General features: G+C 46.0%; 2 protein-coding genes across 4 annotated transcripts in view; one reads left to right on the top strand and one right to left on the bottom strand.

Moving 5' to 3' along the window:
* AARS2 (alanyl-tRNA synthetase 2, mitochondrial) overlaps positions 1–11991 on the top strand; it is a 42927-nt gene extending 30936 nt beyond the window's left edge. For all 3 annotated transcript variants that reach the window (XM_053304732.1, XM_053304715.1, XM_053304725.1), the window contains exons 17-22: positions 1401–1509; positions 5191–5313; positions 6071–6181; positions 7705–7788; positions 9577–9687; positions 11075–11991. In XM_053304732.1, the coding sequence (XP_053160707.1) occupies positions 1401–1509; positions 5191–5313; positions 6071–6181; positions 7705–7788; positions 9577–9687; positions 11075–11239 (703 nt within the window). In that variant the 3' untranslated portion in view covers positions 11240–11991. The remainder of the gene's footprint in view (positions 1–1400; positions 1510–5190; positions 5314–6070; positions 6182–7704; positions 7789–9576; positions 9688–11074) is intronic.
* Positions 11992–12665: 674 nt separating this feature from the next.
* LOC128339364 (uncharacterized) overlaps positions 12666–17125 on the bottom strand; it is an 84044-nt gene continuing 79584 nt past the window's right edge. Inside the window, exons 19-20 of the mRNA XM_053283132.1 lie at positions 16708–16880; positions 12666–13766 (exon numbers count right to left, since the gene is read on the bottom strand). Coding sequence (XP_053139107.1) covers positions 13650–13766; positions 16708–16880 — 290 coding nt within the window. The 3' untranslated portion in view covers positions 12666–13649. The remainder of the gene's footprint in view (positions 13767–16707; positions 16881–17125) is intronic.

Below are 17125 nucleotides of genomic sequence, written 5' to 3'. Positions count from 1 at the left end.
CAGATTCCAAATGGTGTCACTTGGAGACTGTTGCTCCGCTAAGTGAGAACTGAAGTGTGGTGTCCCACAAGGCTCCATACTGTCTGCAATGCTTTTTAACATCTACATGAAACCACTGGGAGAGATCATCAGGAGGTCTGGTGCTGGGTGTTACCAATATGCTGATGACACCCAGATTTACTTTTCCATGCCGACCTCATCAGGAAATGGCATATCTTCCCTTAATGCCTACCTGGAGGCAGTAATGGTCTGGATGAGGGATAACAAGCTGAAGTTGAATCCAAATAAGACAGAGGTACTGACTGTGGGGGGACAGGACCCAAGAGATGGTTTAGATCTGCCTGTTCTGGATGGGGTTACACTCCCCTTTAAAAATCAGGTATGTAGCTTGGGAGTGCTCCTGAACCCAAAGCTCTCCCTGGTTTCTCAGGTGGAGGTGGTGGCCAGGAGCACTTTTTATCAGCTTCGGTTGATACATCCGCTACGTCCATTTCTAGAGGTGGAAGAAATGGACCAACAGTAGTAAAACAGTGGTACATATGCTGGTAACCTCCAGGCTTGACTACTGTAATGCGCTCTATGTGGGGCTACCTTTGTATGTAGTCCAGAAACTACAATTGGTATAGAATGCGGCAGCCAGATTGGTCTCTGGGACAACACAAAGGGACCACATAACACTGGTTCTAAAAGAACTGCACTGGCTGCCAGTATGTTTCCGGGTGAAATACAAAGTGCTGGTTCTTACCTATAAAGCCCTGGCTTGAGTCCAAGCTATTTAAGAGAGCACCTCTTTTGTCATAATCCCTGCTACGATCCTCTGGAGAGGTCCGGCTGCCACCGGCTCATTTGGTAGTGACCCAGGACCAGGCTTTTTCTGTGGCTGCCCCAGGGCTCTGGAATAAGCTTTCTGCTGAAATAAGAGCATCTCCTTCTCTGTTTTCAGGAAGAACCTCAAGACCCTCCTGTTCTCTCAGGCTTTTAATTAGAATTAATTTTAATCATTTTAAAAAACTTGTTTTAATAATTTTATTTTAAAGTTTTTATTGTTATGTATTTTAATTTGTGACTTTTAAATATTTTAAATTTTGTACACCACCTAGAGATATACATACTGTATCAGGTGGTATAAAAATACGATAGATAAATAAATAAATCAGGTTGATATGTGAATGCACCCCCATGTGAAAAACCTCATGGCAATGGTTCTTCTAGGTCTCAGCTTGGAGATCTTTCCCAGCTCTTCTACTTGGAATCCTTCTAACTGGGAAGATGCCAGGGTGAACCTAAGGCCTTTAAATATTCAAAGCCTGGCTCTGCTGTTGGGCTACGGGCCTTCCCTAAGCCCAAGTAGTGGGGAAATGCTAATACCTGCACTTGCTTTCTCTGTTTCTCCTTCCCAGGCACCTACTGCAAACAGGGGCTGTGCAAGACTTCACTATCATCTCGGAGCAGCAGCTGACCAGAGAGATCAGCCAGATCATTGCAGTGACCAGAGAACAAGCCACACAGGTAATGCCATAATGATGAGGCTTTCTTTCTTTTTCTTTTTTTCCTCTTATGGTGCAAATGTTCGATTGGTATTGCCACAGGACTGCTGATGCCCTCTTACTCACTACACTGCACCATCAGCAGAGGGCTGTACCAATGCTTCACCCATCTACCTGTTCTCCTCCTTTTCTCCAACAATCCTAACTCCTTCTCATCAGTTTTCTCTATTCTCCTGCTCACAAAGAATTTGACTGGTTACCCTTCAGTTCTGATTTAACAGTCAGGATTGCCAGAAACCTGCGCCTCATTTCCTTCATATATATATATAGAGAGAGAGAGAGAGGCAGAGGGACTCTCTGTATTCAAGGAATAAAGGAAAGTTGTGCCGCCATAAAGTTGGTGTCTACTCCTGGCAACCACAGAGCCATGTAGTTTTCTTTGGTAGAATACAGGAGGGGTTTACCATTGCCTCCACCCGCACCTTATGAGATGATGCCTTTCAGCATCTTCCTGTATTGCTGCTGTCTGATATAGGTGTTTCCCATAGTCTGGGGAACATACCAGTGGGGATTCGAACCAGCAACCTCTTGCTCCCTAGGCAAGTGACTTCCCTGCTATGCCACTAGGTGGCTGCATCCAAGGAATACCCTTTGTCATTTACTAGCAAGGAAGAAGGTTTGACCTTTTTTTAAAAAAAAAATCGTTATTTAGGATCTCAAGGCAAATGTTCCTGGATATTTTTCACTGACACAAGAAACCAAGCAAAAGGGAGGATACTCTTTTAAAAATGCACTCCATCACACTGTAGAATGTTACAGTTGATTCAGTGTAAAAAAAACCCACATACACACACACACACACACACGTACAACATTTCAGTGTAAACTTGGGAATTCCTGCTATGAACCACCGTCTAGGGATGGTTGTGCAATGTGACCAATAACCCAGAAGGGAAATGACTGTTGGAAAAGATGTCTCCGCCCTTTGTGCCCTGCTCCTATTTACTAGCCCATTAATCTGCATTTTGCTGCAATTTGACCAATCCAAAGTGGGTGGGACTCCCTTTTTGTTAAAACAGTAAACACTCATGGAAATGCATAAACAAAGACAGTATATGTCTTTCATGGCATCCCCCCCCTCCCCAGAAGAGTTCTTTTGTGCAAGGATGAAAGTCACAAGATACCCAGATCATCCTATTTATTTTATTGATCTGCTTGCTGAATACACTTCAGGAGGTCAGCATTACACAAGATGGAATGGATCTGAGCCACTCTTTCTGTGACATGCTAATATTTCAAAGATCTTGCTGAGGCAAAAACCGATGCTGCTAGATTAGAAAGTCAGAGGATAGAAAAAGTCAAATGTTTGTTGACAGGCTTTCCACTCATAAGATATGCAATTGATAACAGTTCCTCAGCCAGGAAGCCATTTCCTTTAGCTCTTAAACAAAAAGGACATAGGCTTTGCAAACATTAGTCCTCCACTGAGGATGCTATGCATGCTCGTGCAGAATAATCTGCAGTTTGCTGCTTGTTTTTCCTAATGGTGTCTGTGGTTTGATAGCAAGGCTCATAGGTGTGTGCAGCATGTCAGTAATGGGGGTCACTGAGAATTTGGAATTGTAGAAGGCTACATAACATGCAAATCACAATAAGAGGTTAATAGGATTGTCAGTGGTGAGCAGATTACCCATAGCAGCAAATAAGGCAGATTACCTAAAAAATGACACACACAGGCATACTCTATTCTACAGAAGTGAATGAATGATGCATTGCACTGAACAATCTAGCTATATATTTAATTCTCTTAGCCGGCATGTGTGCCCAGGATTTGGTGGCGGAACTCTCGTGAGAGTTCCTGGCATTGGGCGAGAGTTCAGGGCAAAAAAAATGGCGGAGGGCAGTGGCGGCAGGCCACAAAATGGCCTGAGGAGGCGGCCTCGGCTGGCCGCTGGGAGGCGGCAGCAAGACGACCTGGTCTGGCCAGGCCGTCCTGGGCAAGGGGGAGGCGGCGGTGGCGGCAAAGCCCGGCCTGGCTGCCGGGGGCGGGAGGCCGTGGCAGGATGGTAGGCCAGGCCGTCCCCGGCAAGGGGGAGGCGGCAGCAAAGCCCAGCCTGGCCACCAGGGGTGGGAGGCAGCAGCGGGATAGCCAGCGAGACGATAAAGTGGCGGGGAAGCAGCGGAGAGACTGGAAATGGGGTGAGTGAGAAAGAGAGAGTGGGGCATGAGGGAGGGGAGAACAGCCGGCCCCAAATATCGCACAGATGCTCTGTGCGGGTAGGCTAGTAATTGTTACTTTGAAAATTACAATTGCCCCAAAATATAAAGTTGTAGAGGAACTAGATGGTCAAGTTCAGCAGCAGGATAGTCTTGTGCAGTGTGAGGAGTCAGAGATTAAGGGCAATTGACCATACTTTTTTCCATGTCATCTGTGAATCCATAACCCCGCCCCTGCATATGCCTAAGGCAAGCCGATACTGAGAAATGCTAAAAAGGACATGCTGCCTTTTTCTTCAGAGGCCATTTCACAGCTGAATAATTTGTTTACAGAATCAACATGGAAAACCCTGAGATAAAATGGTTCTTCATTCCCTTTCAATCTCTCCTGGCTCATTCACAGGTCTCTGAATCTCTCTATAGAGATCTCTGAAATACACACACCAGAGCATATCACTGTTAACCGCCCAGAGACAAAAGTTTGGGTGGTATATAAGTTGAATAAATAAATATAAGACCTATGACTGTTTACACGGCTCTGCATGAAGGAGAGACATGTCAAGTGCCCCCTAAGCATGCCAGAGGTTGTTGAACGCCTTTCAGACTTCTTGTTGAAGCCAGCTGTAAACACATCAGAGGTTGAAGCGAGTCCAGAGATCCTTATCCTAGAATGTACACAGGCCTAAAGGGGGTGCTTTGTTGGAGCAGTTGCCCAGCAAGTATCCTATTACTTCAGTCTTTATCTTCCACATTTGTAATACTCTCCTCTGTGGGATCTGCGTGCACCACCTAGGAGAAAGATCCAAATTCCATTATAGAATATCAAAATGGCTGCTTGAAAACCACTCAGAGCAACATAAGAATGTAAGCTCCAGCCACAGGAAAACAGTAGCTAAAAAAGCAGACTCGGCCCAGGACGGTGCTGGCTTCTTCCTGCTGCTTCAGAACTTTCCTAGAGATATTGCCACAGCCACTCTGGCCTGCTTAACAAGCAGCACCAAGTGCAAGCAGAGCCCTTCGGAGCTGAACATAAAAAGATACTACAGATGAACACAAACCACTGACATAAAGCTGCCTTGGGTCAGTGCTTTCCATAATCCAGCAAGCCCTTCCTGAAGCCGTCACTCTTCTGTGGCACGCAAGGCCTTGTCAGAAGCGTAACTGCACAGGAGATGACTAGACAACAAGTGCCAGGGCAGAAAGCAGCTCTTTGACTCATCTCATCTTTTCCCTCCTGCAGTCTATGAGACGGGAGCAGACAATGGAAGTCCACCACCTTCCATTGGGGGCCAGAGTTCACAGGCCGTAATTAGGCCTTAAACCTAATTCAAAACTTGCACAGTGCTAGGCTCCAACCCCTGAGCAACCTTTTTCCTGGGGTCTTTCACCTGAACACCGTTCTTCCATTACAAATATACCCACTTGCCCTTTCTTCTTCTGTAAATGGTTTCTCTTGAAAGGTGTCAGCTCTTTATTTCTGTCCTAGGCCCGGGAAGCTGGCCTGTCTGTGGCTAAAGATGTGAACCACCTCTCTGTTCGAGTTAAACGGGGAGGGGCCTCTCTTAATGAGGCACAGGGAATCACCAAGGAAGCTGGCCACCTAACGGAGGTAAGTACTACCTGCCTTCTCGCCAAAGGGGCCCAAGCATGCTTTCTAAAATGCTACTGCATGATTCTGTTCTCTGCCGGTTCCTAGCTGCCTCCAGAAAGTTATATTTTCTAATATCTGCTGAATGATTAAGAGATTTCGCCCTGAAGGGGCATTTAGTTAATTTATTTAGTGGCAACATCTTTGGTTGAAATTTCAATTTCTCATGGTATAAGGGGGCCAAATGTCTGGATCTGAAGCAAGATGCTTTGTTCATTTATCCCATAATGAAGCATTCATTAGCTGAGGTGTCCCCACCCATCTCAGGTTGATCTACTCAGCACAAGTAGGATGTTGGGATAGCCTCCATTTGCTGGCTAGCTGGTAAGATTGCATGCAGCCTTAGTGGTCCCCGCCGCCGCCCGGTCCTCCACCACTGTTCCTCCTTTGTCTTGATTCAGCAAAATGGGTGACTAGCAACAGAAGCAAGACTAAAGTGTTGGGGAGGTCTGGCACCATCTGCAGGTTCGGCACTCTTTGTGGCTAGCCTCATGCCTCTGCTCATGGGTGCAATTAAGACTTCACTCACTAGGAGACGGAAGCTCCGTTTGCCCATAGCAATCAGAATCCCTTCCTTGGGATGCACCCTGGAGAGTCTCTCTTTCTTTTCTGCTTCTCATCTCCCATCTGGACAAGAATCCAACTCTCTCCCAAGAAATTAAAATGCTGTAAAGTACACAACAGCAAGTGCACTTATGTGAATGGTTTTGTTTTTCAGATAGTGGACCGTACCAGCATGCCTCAGTGGCAGAAAAGGGAACTGCAGGCCACTCTCAAAACTCTGCAGCGAACGGCCAATACTGCTGTTAGAAAACTAGAAACCAAGCTGGTAAGGCTCCAGCCGCAGACCGGTCCTCTGCTCTGAAGGCATGAGAGCGAGGAGCATGAGAAATCACGCAGGGAATGGTTTGCTGAGCATGGTTTTTCTGTAGAGAAGAACAATGGCAACCATGGTTGCCATTGTTATGGAAAGGACAATGCTTTCAAACCCTTTGTATGAAAGGCCCACAAACTAGAGCTTTGTGTGATGAACTCCTGAACTAGGGAGTTTTTTGGATCTAAGAATAGCTGGAGGGTTTGAATTAAATCAAAATACGCATTAACTTGAGTAAAAATAACATTTTTTAAAAAACTCTCCAAACATTAAGCCATGGTCTGCTGTAAAGTATGCAAAATCCTCACACACACAAGCTTGGAGGACAGAGTCCAAGGCCACACCAGAAGTTAGGGGCAGGAACAGAAACAGTAGTTGTGATTTCCAGTCAGCCTTGTGCTGCTCCTGGTCATGTCTTATTCTGCTGCTGACTAAATGCTGTTTTGATTTGATGGCATTTTAAGTATTTCTGGAAAGCCTGGGCTTGGTTATTTTTTCCTATCTGTGGTTAATAGGAAAACTAAGGCTGGACTCCTAAGAGCTACTTCCAATGAACCCGGGGGCGGGGGTCAGCCTCCCCCCCCTTGAACCTCCATTCCATATTTCAAACTGCTTTTGTAACATGTTTAAAGAAATGCCTTCTTCATCATGAACTGCTCCACCTATTAAGATAATCGGAGGAGGGTTGTCTATGGCTGACGGCAGCTTGTCTTATGGCGACCTGGAGACGAGCCTTTTGTATAGTCGCCCTGGGGTTGTGGAATTCACTCCCTGCTGAAATAAGTGTCGCACCATCTCTGATGGCCTTTCAAAAATGTTGAAGACATGCCTCTCCAACCAGGCTTCTAGCTGAAATTTTGATTTCAAATTTAAATTGTCGTTGGTTTTTAAGTGTTTGGTTTTATATTATGGATGTTTTCAACTTGGTTGTGAACCACCTTGAGACCTTGGTCACAAGTGGTATATAAATATGTTAAATGGTCAGACATGCCCTCAATACTGTAAGAGAGGGAAACTACAGAGGAGGATTGCTGGCTTTATGCCCTGCCTGTCAGCTTCCTGAAGGCACCTGGTTGGCCACTGTGGAAACGGGAAGCTGGACTAGATGGGCCCTTGGTCTGATTCAGTAGGGCTGCTCTTAAGTTCTTAACATGCCGCAGTTCCAAAAGCAATTTGCCACATAATGTACATGGAACTGCTCTTCAAGAACAGGCCTCTTAGATGCTGACTTCTTCCATGCCCACTTCTCCAGGTATCTTTTCAGGCAGCTCAAGATGCCTAGGGAGATGTTTGCCTAGTGTATACCCTGTGACCAGGAAGAGGATTTTAGACCCCAATGCTTCTCTGACACACTTTAAGTGGAGTAAGGCAGAGATGTGCCTGTGATCATCCCTTGGCAGTGTTCCTTCCCCCCCAAGGCACAAGCTGGTGTCCGTTTCACTCCAGTCACCAAGGCACTGTGTGTTTTCTTCCTCCAGGCTGCAGAAAAGGCACATGGCCTGCTGGCAAAGCATTCCAACCAGCCAGTCATCATTGATGCCATCCCTGTTGAATCTCCCTCGGTGAGTTTCTACCAGGCATGCATTTCTATTGAAAGGCAGAGTACCAGGGCCAAGGTGAATTTAGCTGCCTGTGAGCTCGGCTCTCCTGTTGTGGCAGATGGTGGGTGGAGGTGAGATCTCACAGTTGGTAACGAAGGAAGAATTTTGGAAGGTTGGAGCAGAGAGCAGATCAAGTATCATTTGAGAGTGGGTGGGCTGGCTGGCTGGCTCTGCATACTTTCTGGAGGAGCAGCCCCACCCCTTCTTTTTAGACTACTGTAACCACTACTCTATAAACATGGGCATCTGGAGGTAAGGCAAGTGGGGACAGTTACCTCCCACCCACCCCCCTAACTGAGCCATTATTGCTTCAATTCCCTGTCCCCTGCCCATGAATGCTGGGCACTCCCACTCACTCACCCCTGGAAAATGTCCCGAGGACACCTGTGTTTGTAATCATCCTTTTAGGAAACCACTTTATTCCAAGTCAGGCCATTGGACCATCAAGCCCAGCATTGTCTTCACTGACTGGCAGTGGCTCTCCAAGGACTTAGGCAGGAGTCTCTCCCACCCCTACCTGGAGATGCCACAGACTGAACCTGGAACCTTCTGCATGCAAAGCAGATGCTCTACTACTGTTACTGGCTTGTGTGACTGATCACCCAGGTCCTATTCTACTGCCCTTAATGTATCATAAAAACCTCACCAATATCTATCTTCTATATATATTATTATCGAAGGCATACCCATGGCTAATCCCGTGCGTGGCAGCTCTTGCAAGAGTTTGTGAGTGAGCTGCCGGGAGGGGAAGAGAAAACTGACAGCTGCAGCGGAGAAGAATGGGCGGGTGGAGGGGGAGAAAAAGTGGCGGCCGGGGAGGGAGAAAGTGGCGGCTGGGGCAGGGGGAGTTAGTCAATCAATCAATTTATTATTGCGGCCGTAGGCCATACAGAAAACATACAAAAATTAAAGAGAATTAAAAACAGAATATACCAGCAGTAGTATGGTACATAATAATGAACAATAGCTTCTAAAATTTGGATCTTAAACTGGATCTTAATCTAATAGCAACATAGAAGAATTTTGCCACCACCTTGGTAATCTCATTGTCTTGATCTTCCAGACAGAAATTCAAATAAAAGGGGTCAGCTCTTCCTGGGAAATGCTCCAATAGAGGAAATATAAGTTCTTTTCTGGTATCAGAATACAGGGAGCAATAAGGCAGCGGGAGTTAACAGCTGGGCAGCAGGGGGGAGAGGAAGCAACAGGCAGTGGCAGCAGCTGGCCAGGCGGGCCGCGGGAAGAGTAAGCAGCAGCTGGGGGTGGGGAGGTCCAGCGGAAGCACACACCACCTCCAACCTGTGGCCTCCACTGTGAGCCAGCAGGAAAACGCACATCGCCTCCAACTGGCCTACTTGTGAGGAGGACAGCCAAGCAGGTGTGGGAAAGGGTGGCAAAATCTCCTCCTTTGGGCCCGCCTGCAGCCCAAATGACTAGTTGGGCCAAGAACAGTGGGGGCGGGGCGGAGAGCCAAGGGGGAGCAGCCAAGAATGGGGTGGGGAGAGCCAAGAAGAGGGGGGGCCAAGAATTGGGGGGAGGTGGCAAGAAGTGGGGGGGGGGGGAGAACTAGAGGCACAGATGCGCTTGGCCCAGGCCAGCTAGTATACTTTAAAATGACATAAATTAAATTTGATAATTGAAATTGCGTAATGTTACAGGATTTTGAGAGGGGCATGTGTGCGCACAGGCAAATCAGCTGCACAAACAGAAAGATCTTGTTTTAACCCCTCTTTTCTATGTTCCTTCAAGATCCTGATGAAAGTGGTCAACCAGCTGTGTGATCAAGTGCCAGGGGCTTCAGTGATGTTGCTAAGCCCACAAGCATCCGGCCAGGTGTTCTGCGCTTGCCAGGTATCCAAGGTAAACAGAATCCTGTCCTCTTTTAATTTGCAATGGGCCAATAGTCTATGCTATGCTGTAAAGGATAAGTGTAAGAGCACAATATAACTGCATCCATCCCATTTGGAAATACATGATTTGGTTTGTAGCATCTATTTTCAGTCAGTGGCCATAGTAAAAGATCCTAAACAATCACTGCCAATACAGTTTGAAGGGATCACTACAAAACACACACCAACTTCTTGCCAGCCTGTATTAAGATCTTTGGGGGCCACTGAATAAACCCAGCCACTGAATCATAAGACACACTTCTCTATAACCCTGCACCTAAAACCTCTAAATGAAGCAGTTTTGTACTCAGGAAATCAAATACGGACTTGTTAACTGCTGCTAGGCTTTATATTACCTCCTTGTGAAAATCCTGTTGTATCCCAACAATGTTTGATTGGTTTAAAAATCTGGGACACAGCATTGCTAACAAAACTGACATACTATAGATGAGCAAAAGAGAATGTGCATGCTGATAAATTTGTTAGAAACTGGATTTTATTTATCAGTTACTGGAACACAAACATTGACTATTTACCTACGTTTTGTTTTCATTGGTATATTTGTGGGGGTGTTTTAATTATGTTTTTGGAAATACACTTTTTGAAAATACGGCACTCTTAATATGATGGCATTTGCAACAAGGTGTATAAAGGCTGGAATTAGATGGCCATAGACAAGATATTATAGGCATGGCAAAGGACATGGTACCACCATGTTCTGAGGACTAGAAACCTTTTGTTGTCTTTAAAGGAAATCTGAAGAGTCAGGATGAAGAATTCTATGTCAAATATAGATTCCATATTTGTGCAGTGAACCCATAAGTTTGGGAATTATGTGCATTTCATAGCTATAGGGCTTTACATCTGTGATATCTGCTTTGGAGGGGGAAAGCACACAATGGAGGTCATTCACACAATCAAAAACTATGTTCTTCCCAGGTTTGGGAGCTGTGTGTGATCCCAGTTTTCGTTTCTGTGGAAGCATGGTAGGAGAAAAACCTGGGTAGAAGTGATTGCATGGAAGAAAGGTAGAAAGAAAAGCTACCCAGGTTTCCTCCTGCCTTGCTTCCATCCAATCACTTCCACCCATTTTATTTATATCTATGTAAACCACTTTGGGAACTTTTATTGAAAAGCGATATATAAATATTTATCGTATTCGTTTCCAAGTTTTCCTACTTTGCTTCCACACACCCAGAAATTGGGAGCACATACAGCTCCCAAACGCAGGTACTGTAGAATGGTTTTTGATTGTATGAATGATTGAGGCCGGGTTTCCTACTTTTTAGTCCACTATAGCCATTCCTTGTGGGCTGCAATTCAGCTGATGTCTATGTTCCTTTCTCTCTTCCACCCAGAGTTCCTTGCCGACGTTTTCTGCTGCTGACTGGGCCTTGGCTGTCTGCACTCAAATGGGAGGCAAGGCAGGTGGTTCTGGGATTGTAGCCAGGGGAATGGGGAGCACCAGTGACTTGCAAGGAGTCCTGATTGCCGCTCTAGAATATACGAAGAATAAACTCTGATGCCTGATGTCACCGTATGTCATATCAAAGCTGGGCAAGGACCCTGAGGCAGGACAGTACTGGACTGACGCACCCCTATCAGATCTGCACACTTTGGCTCAGCAGTGCCTGTTGCTGGTTCCTGCCTTTGGTACGATGGATTTACCTTGGATTGCATTTTCTCCTGGAATATTTAGGTGGCAGTATGGCCACCTATACTGACCCATGCGTACAGAGACCCCCTTGAAATGTGATCTGTGCATTTGAAGATTATGTTGTGGGACAGTGGCGTAGGCAGGCCAGTGGCCCCTTAACCACACCCCCTGCATCTGATGTCAGAGGCGGTGGGCGTGGTTTTGCTCACAAACGGGGCTGTGCCCCCCCCGCCCCCGCCCCCCCCATTTGCAAACAAAATCCGGCCAACACAGCATGGCCGGGAGCAGCTCTCCCTACCTTTTCAAAAGGCCAGATTTTAAAAGGTGTGCGGCCCCATTTGCAAGAAAAACCATGCCCCCTGCATCTGACGTCAGAGTCAGGGTGTGGCTGGGGTGCAAGGCATGGCCCCTGAGTGCAGTGGCCTGGCTTCTTTGAACCCATTCATGCCCTGGTGGCCCTGTCCCGGTTGTGGGAAGAGCAATTCTGGGCTTTTGCCCTTCACCTGGAAGAGTAAAGCTGTGGATCCTGGCATAATGAGTCTGCCACCTGCTGCAGGTGAGAGAGAATGAACTTTGCAGTACTACCATGCTGGTAATAAAGAACAGAAGAGAGGTGTGCTTATGTCTATCTGTGGGCTTTTTTTTTCCTATCCAGATCCTTCACTCTCTGTGAACCCACTATCCTTGGCTTCTATAAGCCAAAGTCTAGAAACTGAGTGACATGATCCTATGCATATTTACTCAAAGTAAGCCTGATAATGGGATTAGATGACCTTTTGAAGGTGGTCCATATTTTACCTTTCAGACCCTGAATTCTATTTTCACTTCTCCAAAATCCTTAGTTACCTTTGACCCTATAGTGATAATTTTCTGTTCCTCTGAACTAGACCCCCCAAAATGCAGGTAACCATGTTGGTCTGTTAGGGAAAAATGAGATTTGATTTGAGGGCAGGCTCGCCTCTTTGTAACCTTTTAGCTAGTCCTCATAGTAAATATCTATCTATCTATCTATCTATCTATCTGTACCACCTAGTATGAATATCTCCAGTGGGTTTACATACCATACCCTAGTGCTACTTTTGGGTGATTCCTCTGAATGTTTATATTCATCACTGATGTGTTCAGATGACAACAGCAAGCACTACCCTTTGAAAATATTTTAAGTTTGTACAAAGGGGATTTGCTGTCTGGTGCCTCTGAGAAAGTGTCAATATAGCAAAGCCATCAGCTTGTGGAACAGGCCTTTGCAGCTATGATGGAGGCATATCCCTGTAATAAGAGTCTGAGCAGAATTGCTGCTACTTAATCTTTATTTTTGCCCCAATAGTGTGTGCTGTGTGCTATACATAACATTTTCACTGGCATGGGGCTTAAAATCTGAATAGTTACAGTATCTCATTGCCTGTAGTATGTAACACATACACATAATCAGATGCTGTAGGCTCTGTGTTTCCTTTTAGAAAGGAATGCAACAGGTGGATAAAATATAGAACTGCAGAGAACCGACAAGAAAAAAGGCACGTTAATTGTACAAAGTAATCAGAACTCACCTTCACTACCCCGTGACTATCTGACAAGGTTCTGATGGTATGCTTGGATAAGTTTAAACTGACTACATCTGTCATTGGTTCAGCTCCATTTGTACCATATATAGTTTCTGCTTACACTGGCCGCTAGCCAATAATGTTTTGCCGTAGATAGCACTTCTAAAGCTGCATTCACATATTTACATGTCCTTAAGGCTCCCCCCACCCCTGCCTAAAAAATCATTGGGGTATGAGAACCTGGCAGCTCCATTCTGCTCACCAAAAGGAAATGCAGGCTCGATAACGAATGGGTTCTTCATGAAACAAGAGGCAATTATAGCAAATGGGTATCTGTCTTTAGGCTGTCAAAATCCAGGCTGGAAATGCCATATTTGCTGCAGCTGCTCTGTGTCTTGTAAGCCTCATTTGCAGAATTAACCTCTAACATTATTTCACTGCTGTTATCCAACGGCAACTTCCAGCTGTTTAACAGATGACTTCTGCAAGGATGCAGGAGCTGGCTACCATCAAGTGACTTTAATATGTATAGGCAGGAGCTGGAAAGCATCAGGAGCAGCCAATGACCCTTCTCTGGAGCGAGAGCAAGCTGTCCCTTCGAGGCAATGTACTTCCTAGAGCCACCCCATGACAACACCCAGAAACGGTCCAAGATATCCTGTGCCTGGCAAGAGCTAATTTTGATCCTGAAAGTCTTGAGATCTGGATTACAAGCCCTTTCTACTTCCTGTCTCAGATTAGCACTGGCATGTTGGAAAGAGAGCAGAACTGGAATCCTGTTGACCTCTTCCTGTTTTCAAACACAGAAGAGCTAGTCTTGCTGTGGCTTCTGCCTCCTTTGCTCATATCCTAAAAAAGAAAAAAAGGGGGGGATTTCTGTGTTAGCAGCATCATATCTCCTGCCAGCATACAGTCACAGGAGAGTATGGCAAACTTTCTGAAAGAACTGTAGGGAAATACCATGAGCTGGCCTATAGTATACAATCAAAACTGAGAAGTTTTTCTCTGTTATGATTCCTCTCCCTAGTACCAATGGCATTCCAGAGTATTTTATTTATTATTCTTATATGCCACTGTGTATTATTGCCAAGTGTCTTGGATTACTTTACAGGTTATTGTATTCTCCCTCAGTGTGGGAGTATCCCCTCTTGAGTGGCGGGTTTGATCCTCCCACTTGCCCAGAGATAGGACCAATAATCTTTCAGGCACGTAGCCCCCTTGGAGGATCCACTCCCTTAGACTACAGTCTTCGCCCTGTCTCGCTCAGAGTAGGAGCTGTGATTTTTGGTGCTTGGTGTGACTTTTTTGGCTTTTACCTTGCAGTCTTGGATTAGTTTACAGGTCATTGTATTTTCTGCAGAATTATGAACACTAGAGAGAATTTCTGTTGTGTACATCTATAATTCTTAAAATTGAAGGCTGTGCTTTCAGCTGGTCTGCAAGGCCACAAATGAAAACCAAAAACTTTTAAGATCTTTTCCAGAGCAGTGACTAGCTCTGTTCTGCTCCTTCTACATTCAAGAACAGGCACATGAGATATCCTGATTTTCCAATTCTGATACTCTGTTTCCATTTAACAGCTTCAGGCCATGATGCATATAATACATGGAGATATATAGGGGGGGGGGGGCGGTTACAAGTAATATGGCTTCACCGAGCCACTTTGTCCTTTGCCCCTCAGCCATCCACTCCCACCCTCTCTTGTCTCCAAACCAATGAGCTCAAATCTGTTCTGAATAATTGGACAATCATTCTAGTCAGTGATCTGCCTGCCTTACCCTCTCAATATATCATGTACAGAATATAAGTGCAAGCAGTTTCTAATCCTGCTAGAAGGAAAAAAGTTTCATGCTTCCTGCCAAGGCAAGTTATAGAATCTGCACTAATTAGCAGTAGCCCTCCTTGTCCAGGCAACTCGGGGGCAAAGAAAGGGGGAAGAGAAACAAGTCCAAGTATAGCATTTTCTTTTGAGAGTTCGCACTGCATGTTATAACTAGAAAACGAGAGCCTGTGAGATTATGAAGCTTCCCTGAATCTTAGTGCCTTGACTGACAAACGTCTCATTGATACCAAACCTGCACAAGTCCCCACGACACCTACTCACTACCTTAGCAATTCTTCACTTTCATTTCCACCAACAGGTTCATTTTGTTGTTTCGAGGCCACAGTTCTGGAATGGAATCTTGATTTTAGTCATTGACCAGACAAGAGTCCACAGTCCAGTTTCGTCACCGGGCAAGAGGAGTGGAGCTGTAGTCCAGAAGCCTTTCGTTTGGCTTTTCATATTGCTCATGCTTGGTGATGGACCACATTTTTGTTATTTTACAGGTGCCATCATAGCAATGAAAAGCTTCTCTCCCCCACAGATGAGCCCTCTGTCCATGCTGGGCACGGAGATTGCGTGCCCAGCTGTGCAGTCACCACCTCTGGCAGCATGGAGGGTCGGGGGCTGAGACAAATTGCCCCCAGAAGTCCCATAATACACCACACGAGAACGCAGTGCATTATGGGGATTCCCATGGCACTAGTTGGGAGGCTGCAGCTGTGTCAGCACCACATGAAGCCGCAGGGCACTGACAAACCGTGGTTTAGCCGGGGCCAAGTGCATGCTTGCACCCTTAACTCTGGCTAACAGGTGGGGCTCTTTGCTGGGTTTGCCGCTACGGCTTGCAGCAGTTCTCATGTGCAGGCAAAACCGGGCTTGGCTTCCTCAACCCGGTTTTGCTTGCATGTGAGAACAGTATCCTGTTCTTCATTTAGATCAGCCTGTTCAATTTAGGCCCCCCCAGCTGCTTTTGGACTACAGCTCCCATAATCCCCAGCTACAGTGGCCAATAGCCAGGGATTATGGGAGTTGTAGGCCAACCACCTGTAGCAAGAGAGCCGAAGCTGAGCAGCCCTGATTTAGATCCTGCACTCCTATGTGTTACTTCCAAGAACTTCTGCCTGTATTATTTCATTTTTACATTTCTATCCTGCATTTCCTCCAAAGGGTCCAGAATTGGACATAGGCTTATGTTTATCCTAACAACAACCCTGTGAAGTAAGTTATGCTGAGATATTAGTGACTAGCTCAGAGTCGCCCACTGAGTTTCATGACTGAATGGGGATTTGAACTCTGATCTTCCTGGTCCTAGTCCAACACTCTAACCACTATACCAAGCCAGCTCTTATTCATGGCAGCTCCAGAGTTTATGGAGCCAGTAATGAAAAATTTTCCAAAATTTATTATACATCATGTTGAAAGTAGCAAATATTATTGATCTATTAGCATCTTAATTAATCCCTTCGGCATAGAGACAAACTGGAGACTCTAAATTTGCACCCAGTCTCTAGAGGCACCTGGATGTACAAGAAAAGCTGTTTGTAGCAGCAGCTGGCATTCTGCACTGTGTTAAAACTGCATAACAGTAGCCACAGCACTGGAAGACTATACGGCAGCTCCACCCAGTGTGTTGCCAAGCAGATAAATTTAAGGGGAGGGAGGGAGAGCAATTTTCACTGCTCTCTCTTCCTTACAAAATAACTTTTTTGACTTCAGGAATATGTCTTTGAAGGCTGTGCAGCCCTCAAGAACATATTCCTGAAGTCTAAAAGCCTTTTGAGGAGGAGGAGGAGGAAGAAAGCAGTAAACATTGTTCCTCCTCTGCCCACATTTCCCTTGTTGTTCTTGTGACATATTAAATGGCGGAGGGGGCATGACTTGGGTGAAGTGCATGTGAGGGAGCCCCCCGCCTGCACTTTGTCCCCCGGGAAGCTTGCTATGCCCCTGGCTCAACTACATACTGACCTGCAAAGTAAGACCTTCTTTGATCGAGAAGGTGTAAGTAAAACCATTCTGACACCTGCTCCCTTGGATTCCCTTGGGCTGGTGCAGTGGTGGCAGCCGGAGAGGCTGGGGTGGTCCTGAAGGCCCTTCAAGCATGGCTTGTCTCTTCTGGAGGAGCAGCTGATTTCTCAGTACTGCAAAGGTACAGTAAAGTGTGCTGTCAAGTCGATTTTGACTCCTGGCACCCACAGAGCCCTGTGGTTTTCTTTGGTAGAATACAGGAGGGGTTTACCATTGCCTCCTCCCGCGCAGTATGAGGGGATGCCTTTCAGCATCTTCCTATATCGCTGCTGCCTGATATAGTACCAGCGGGGATTTGAACCGGCAACCTTCTGCTTGTTAGTCAAGCATTTCCCCGCTGCATGTAGTTGTGTAGCAC

Source organism: Hemicordylus capensis, chromosome 1 (assembly GCF_027244095.1).
Source record: "Hemicordylus capensis ecotype Gifberg chromosome 1, rHemCap1.1.pri, whole genome shotgun sequence".
NCBI lineage: Eukaryota > Metazoa > Chordata > Lepidosauria > Squamata > Cordylidae > Hemicordylus > Hemicordylus capensis.
The sequence above is the reverse complement of the archived record's forward strand: the minus strand, read 5'-3'. Positions and strand labels throughout refer to the sequence as shown.